At 33.6% G+C, this 6,892-nt stretch overlaps 1 protein-coding gene across 2 annotated transcripts; it reads right to left on the bottom strand.

Annotated features, from left to right (window-relative positions):
- Window positions 1–3,691: 3,691 nt before the first annotated feature.
- LOC114373976 lies at window positions 3,692–5,532 on the bottom strand. Of its 2 annotated transcripts, none has more exons than XM_028331554.1 (2): window positions 4,791–5,532; window positions 3,692–4,387 (listed from the first exon to the last, which is right to left on the bottom strand). In XM_028331554.1, exons 1-2 carry the CDS (start codon window positions 5,416–5,418, stop codon window positions 4,017–4,019), a joined length of 999 nt encoding a protein of 332 aa, XP_028187355.1. In that variant the 5' UTR covers window positions 5,419–5,532; the 3' UTR covers window positions 3,692–4,016. The 2 variants fall into 2 exon arrangements, with proteins under 2 accessions (XP_028187355.1, XP_028187356.1); XM_028331555.1 differs by having other exon boundaries at window positions 3,692–4,384; window positions 4,791–5,531.
- Between the last annotated feature and the right edge of the window lie 1,360 nt (window positions 5,533–6,892).

Raw genomic sequence — 6,892 nt, 5'->3', positions numbered from 1 at the left:
GCATTATCAGATATATATGCTTCTTGGCCATATATATCTTCGCGTAATCCACCAAAATGGGTCGTTTTTGGAAACTTAATACCAATGTGGATTGTTTTATAAAGTATTTATCAATGTGAGTAATTCTAAGTTAAGTTGGATACTGGTCGTGTAAGTTAATAACATGTCACCTGTGTAGCATTACATTGACCGACGCCTCCAGTTTAAGTTTTTTACTAGTTTGGTGACACCACTCTAAATAATTTTTACAACTATAGACTACAATAATTTTTTATTTCATTTTTTTTTCTACAACTATAATTTTTCTACAAAATGGCAACAATGATTTTCTATTACATTTTTTCTGCAACTATAATTTAATCACCTATAAAATAAATAATAAGAAAAATAACATCACATATTTTTATTCTATAAATACAGAAAAATCAAACAACTGAAAAAAAACTGAAACATTAAAAAATATATAAATAAAATAAAATATAATAGAACTTGCCAAATAAAAAAAGCTTCAAGAACACACTCAAACAGCAACACCACCACCATCAGCCTCCGCAGCACCAAAATAACACTTACACAAGAGCAAATAAGCTCCAAGAACACTCAAACACACTAAAACTTAAAAAAAAAAAAAAAAACTCTCGACTTCAACAAAAGTTACAATGCAAAAATGTGAATCATGAGTTTCATTTTATAGTCAAAGCAAGGAGTTAGATGGCGCTTTACCTGGTAGCAAGGACTAGGCTGGCACTACTAGTTGCAATGCAACCTAAAGTCTAGGGAAATGCAACCTAAAGTCTAGGGAAGTCTGCAGGCAAATTTACTGTAGGGGGTTACTTTTAAAAACAATTTACCGAAGATTGTCTCTTTTAAAACAAATTGCAAGGGGGTCTCTTCTGTACGTGGGTGCCGCCATTGATACTGGTGGGAAGCTTGAACCGCCAGTGACAATGGCGGGATAGGGGGTGGAGAGAGGGGGTACCGCCATTGGTGCTGGCGGGATAGGCTGAGTAGGAGAGAGGAGGGGGTACCGTCATTGGTGCTGGCGAGACGTGCCAACGTGGACGGTTCCGCCATTGGCACCTGCAGGACACTGATCTCGCTAAAAACAATTTTACTTTGAGATATCCAATATTCTTATTGGCGGCATGCTTTTAGCGAGATCAGTGTCCCGTATGTGCCAATGACGGGACCGTCCACGTTGGCACGTCCCACCAGCACCAATGGCGGTACCCCCTCCTCTCTCCTACTCAGTCTATCCCGTCAACACCAATGGCGGTGCCCCCTCTCTCCACCCCCTATCCCGCCATTGTCACTGGCGGTTCAAGCTTCCCGCCAGTGTCAATGGCGACACCCACGTACAGAAGAGATCCCCTTTGTAATTTGTTTTAAAAAAGACCCTCTTTCGTAAATTGTTTTTAAAAGCAACCCCTACAGTAAATTTGTCGAAGTCTTCACCCCTATCCTCTCTCACTCACGTCCATCAACACTCAATTTTCCAAAATGGCATGAAAGGCTCTGCTGACATGGTGAAACCTAGGTGATATGTTGTTCACTTATGCCATATACAACGTGGCTTGAATCACCATGAATACTTTCTGGACTAACTCAGATTTTTATTAAGTTTTCAAAAAACACCTCATTGTTAGGTCACTGCTATTATGGCGACATGGCTTTTGGTAAACAAAGCTTGTCTCATCATACCATTGCATTATACAAATTCCTTCTTGTGACACGCTGCCTTCCCTCCTACCCACGAAAAATTACACACACTATTCATAGTTTCATACATTTCAATTAAGAGTGTACTTGGTCCTAGTTTTCCATGTTCAGAGTGCTTATCCCACTTTTTTTTTTATTATTAATAAGCATCATATCTAAATAAGAACCTATCACTGGGGTGCAGTCTTAACAAGTATCAGGTGCTTTTGTCTAAGAAAAAAAAACCTAACCGTTGTAGATTTTATGTTACAGAAGTTCTCTTGTTTAGTAACCTGTTTAGCTTTTTATTTTTAATAACTTGATAGCTTTTTATTTTGAATATTATTTTAACTCGGAAAATATTAACTAATGCCTAAAGACCCAAGTTAAGGAATAAAAATAGATTTTTTTTTATTGGGAAGTATGATAGTATATTTTCCCATGATTTATAATGCAACTTTCAATGTTCAATTATTTTATTTATTTATTGATTTTTTAACCAGTGTACTGAGAGGACATTGATTAGCATGATCTTTCAAATTTTGTAATTTAAACTATTTTTTATCATTTAAAATAAAATTTAATTCATTAAAATTGGTTATCTTTTTATTGTTTTATTGTTTCATATATTAAGTAATTATGACTTAGGAAAAAAATGTTGATGAAAGTTATCTACGAGTTACTTAAATTAGAGTTGAGAAATAGTAAGGATGTGAAAGTTATTTAGTAAATTTTTAGAGTTACTTAAATAATGAAAAAAAGAATATACACGAGTGATGTGATGTATATAATATTGAAAAAATCTATTTAAGAAAAATCTCCCGAAAAAAAGTTACCAAGATGGGATAGGCGTGCTTAAAAGGATAACTCTAATGAAACAACTCTTATAAGTTTTTAAAAATAATTCAATTAAATGTAATTTTGATATCGTATTTTGTTTATTTAATAATTTTAGTTTTTTATATTAAAATTGAGATATTTGATTCTTTTATTTAAAAAAAAATTATGATTTTAATTCTCTCATCTCAAAATAGATAAATTTAGTCATTTCATTTTTAAAAATTTTGTAATTTTAAAAAATTCATATTCTTATCAAACTTTTAATTTTATCTGTTTTATTTCATTTCTTTTGATTCAATTAAACCATAAATTTAACATATTCATTTAAAGTTTAAAGTATCATCAATAAATGATTTAATCAATTATTAAAGTATCATCAATAAATGATTTAATCAATTATTAAGTAAGAAATAAAATATAAACAAAATTAAATATTAAACTAAAATTATAGATTTTATAAAATATGGGACCAAATATTTATATTTTGAAATAAAAGAATCAAAATTATCAATTTTTTAAAATATGAGTACTAAATGTCTCAATTTTAAAATAAAAAAATTAAAATTACATATTAAATATATTAAATAAAATATAGATTTTATATTATTTTTCACATTTATTTATTATATCATATATTTTTACTATTTCAAGGAACTTGATTAATTTTTTATTCTAATATATCAACTAAAAAAATTTAATCAGACTGCACTATTTATTCCATAGAATTCCAAAAGCAAATAACTATGGTTATATATATATATATATATATATATACTACATCTCAGATTGTATTGCCCGTGAAACCCAATAGTTATTCATGCGATTTCTGACCTTCCAAGTTCCAGCGGTTTTTAACACACATAAATTCAATTTAAATAATTATTCGTCCATTCTCATTCAAATTTACGAAACGTTGTTGTGGGTCACAGGTTCTTCAATCTTCACATAGCATACATCTCCTCCAATCCTACTCAGGAAATTGATTACATTTTCAGTTATTACCACCCCAAACTCGTCTCTCACTTTGCATTCAATTCAAGTCCATGAATAATAAGTTCAAATTGCCCCTCCGGAAATCAGAAGATTGCATTAAAAAGCATAGGCAAGTACTAACATACTATGCTGCTATAAAGAACCAAAAGAAGATTGAAAATACCAGCAAAAAAACATTTCCTCCGGCAATCGGAAGATTGCATTAAAAAGCGTTGGCATTAACACTATTAACAAAATAAATAAACAACCAAAAGAAGGGGAAAAAAAAAACCAATTCATGGAAATTAAAATATCCCCTACACATTTTCTCCAAAGACTCTAAACTAAAACTTTCCCTATATCCCAAACTGTGTTTCGTTCATCATTTGCCTGAACAAAAAACCAATGCAATGCAACACAAGAAAACCTTGTTTAATCACTGTGTTTGTTTTCTTTCTTTCCCCCCAATTTGATTATTGGAGCAAATGTTTTGTGACTTGTGTGAGTCAGTGAGCTCCTCGATTCATCATCTCCTTGTACTGCCTCAGCGACTCCTGCCTCTGCAGCCTCATATCCGCATTGAACTTGTTGATGAACGCTTCCACTCGGCGGTTCAACTCGTCCTGACTCAGCGACGGCTCCTTCCTCAGCCTCGTCGACGCGTTCTTCTCCCTCCCCGCGAACGTCTCCGACTTCTTCATCAATTTGCCCCCTCCGTTCAAGTCCCGTAACGGCGTCTCCCTCTCCCACGTCTCCGCCTTCTTCAGATGCCGCGTTAACGGCATCGCTCTCCCCTCCGTTATCGTCCTCCACGTGCTCTCCAACGTCTCCTGCTTCTTCGCCTTCGCCACTCCCAACGCCACCACCTTCCCTCCTGCTACACCATAACCATACATCAATTCATATAACAATATTTTCTTCTCCTCTATTTATATCATTCTTTTTTTTTTTTGTTACATTTCAAACACTTTGCGGAGTTCTAATAAAATCCAATGCATTACTGCTGATACGATTGCATCTTCTTCTCTATTTATATCTAATCACTTCATTTATTACATCTCGTACTTTATAAATCAAAATTTATATATACTTTTATTAGAATTGAAATTTCATCTTACTACTATTCTACGGAATCATTTAATGAACTTATGTTTTGTTAAACATTTATTAAATCAGTTTCAGTTCTCCTTTTCTTATTCTGATTATTTTTCAATTTCAAATTTCAAAAAACAAATGAATGAATAGATAAATAAATAGTAATACAGTTGTAGTGACGATACCTTCGGGACTGGCTCTAACGGATTTCCGGTGGCTGAATCTGGCGGAAACCGGCGGTTTCAAGTTTTCATTTGCGAACGCGAAGTCCGAGGAGTCTTTCCTCTGCAGGCTTGGAGAGACAACGCCAACGGCTTCGTCGTCGTCGTCGTCGTTGTTAACCGTCGCTTTCACCGGCGTGTTCTCGTCGTAAACGTAGCCGACAGAGCCGTTACCTTCCGTAACGGTGTCGTAGCTGAGAGTCGGTTTCGTTTCGTAGAGGTATTTCTCAGAGGCGACGGCGTTGTAGTCCGTTTGTACAGCGGCAGAGATGTTGACGGTTTCCGGAGCGAGGATCTGGACTGCGGCGGGTGGTAGGGCGTAGATGACGGGGTCGGAGGGGAGGAGGACGGTGGTATCCGGCGGAGAGTGGTGGTGGTTGTTGAGTTTGGAGGAAGCGACGATGGTGAGGATGATGAAGTTGAGAAGGATGTAGAGGTAAGGGGGAGTGAAGCACGTGAGGAGGAAGGTCCACACGTGAGGGGCTTGGTTGAGGAGGAAATGCGAGAGCAAAGGGAGTGTGAGTTTCAAACCCATTGCCATGGATAAAACCCCGGTGGAGATTAGAACCACTTTCATAGAAACATAACCCATTCTTTTCTTCTTTTTCTTTTGTTTTGTTCTGTTTTTTCTATCTCTGTAACGGGAACTTACCTTCTTCGCTTGGGTGTGTGTGTGATTGCTGGGAAGTTTAGGAGAAGAGAGAAAGGAGGCTATTTATATCTGTATTTGTGTGCGTTTGTGTGATGCGATGTGAACCGTTGGATCAAGTTGTGGGAAAGCATTGAACTTTTGACTAAAGTCTCATTCTATTAGTCCTCTAAACTCATATCATACTAGTACTATAGCTTTTTTGTATATAAAAACATTTTGTTGTGAAAAATTATTATTAGGCGTAAGCAAAATGTTGTACCATAGTTTTTTGTGTGAACAAAATGAAGCAACTTGAATATTATTGGAATATATTTGATTGTTAATAAAAGAAAGTAGTGATTATGATGATAAGCAACGGCTAAAAAGAATATGACCGTTACAGCCGGAGCGGTAGGGATTGGCAGGTCTTACTGGGCTTTCCCACATGCCCAGCGCAAAAGTCCACCGCCATACCGACCACTAATGGGAACCATTTTGACCACTTGACTCTCTCTCCCTCTCTCTTGAATGCAACACTCCAAGACTAAAATAATGCAATTAAATTAACCACATGTCCCAGTTTTTATTTTAACATAAAAACAAAAATTTTCCTTTACAAAATTAGAACATTGAAACAGGATCTGTTACTAGCAATTAATTTACTTTTAAGTTTCATTTTTATATACTTTAAAGGTTTTTACACGTTATCAACTAATTAAAAGATTATTATAGGTGAAAAATTAAATAATTATTATAAAAGCTTATAGGCATATTTTTTTTATAATTATTGGACCTTATTCAATAAGATCCTAATTAAGTTGCTTATTTAAATGGGCTCTAAAGCACATAAGTCATATGAGTTTTTTTTTTTAATAAAAAAAGTCACATTCTTTTAAGTGGTCATCATATGATTTTAAATCTTGATTATTTATCTATGATTATATTTTTAAGATTTATTCATCTAATTTTCCTAATATAGAAAATATTTTCTTAGTGAATATATTTTGGGTAATTGATTAATGTAATATTTATTTGATATATATAAATTCATATTTAATGTTTTTTTTCAACATTAGGAAATAGCTTAATATGTTATTGTTAAAGATTTTCTAACATGATTCAATACATAATTAAGAATCCAAATTAATTGAAATCAAACTTAAAGTCTACTTTTACTTTCTTCATATATTATATTTACAATTATTAGTAATCTCTAAAACAAGCATATATCCTTTGATGGAGATTTCACATTAATTAAAGATATGATAAAAATGATATATACAAATATGTGATAATCTTCACCCCTATAAGTTAGTTTTTTGAATTGAGTTCAGTCCAAATTTAATTTTTAAGATGGTATAAGAGTTTGACGTTTAGTCTTATAAACTTTACATTTGATATGTCCAATCTTAAGTTGTAAATATGTGTTTAGATT

This window comes from Glycine soja, chromosome 11 (genome assembly GCF_004193775.1).
Source record: "Glycine soja cultivar W05 chromosome 11, ASM419377v2, whole genome shotgun sequence".
Taxonomy (NCBI): domain Eukaryota; kingdom Viridiplantae; phylum Streptophyta; class Magnoliopsida; order Fabales; family Fabaceae; genus Glycine; species Glycine soja.
Note: the sequence above shows the minus strand (reverse complement) of the source record. Positions and strands in the feature narration are given on the sequence as shown.

Excerpts from the sequence above, each read along its gene's own strand:
- LOC114373976 (XM_028331554.1), bottom strand. The coding sequence starts at position 5,418 with ATGGGTTATGTTTCTATGAAAGTGGTTCTAATCTCCACCGGGGTTTTA. Across the intron at positions 4,388-4,790 it reads CGTTAGAGCCAGTCCCGAAG|CAGGAGGGAAGGTGGTGGCG; the intron begins GTATCGTCACTA and ends GTTATGGTGTAG.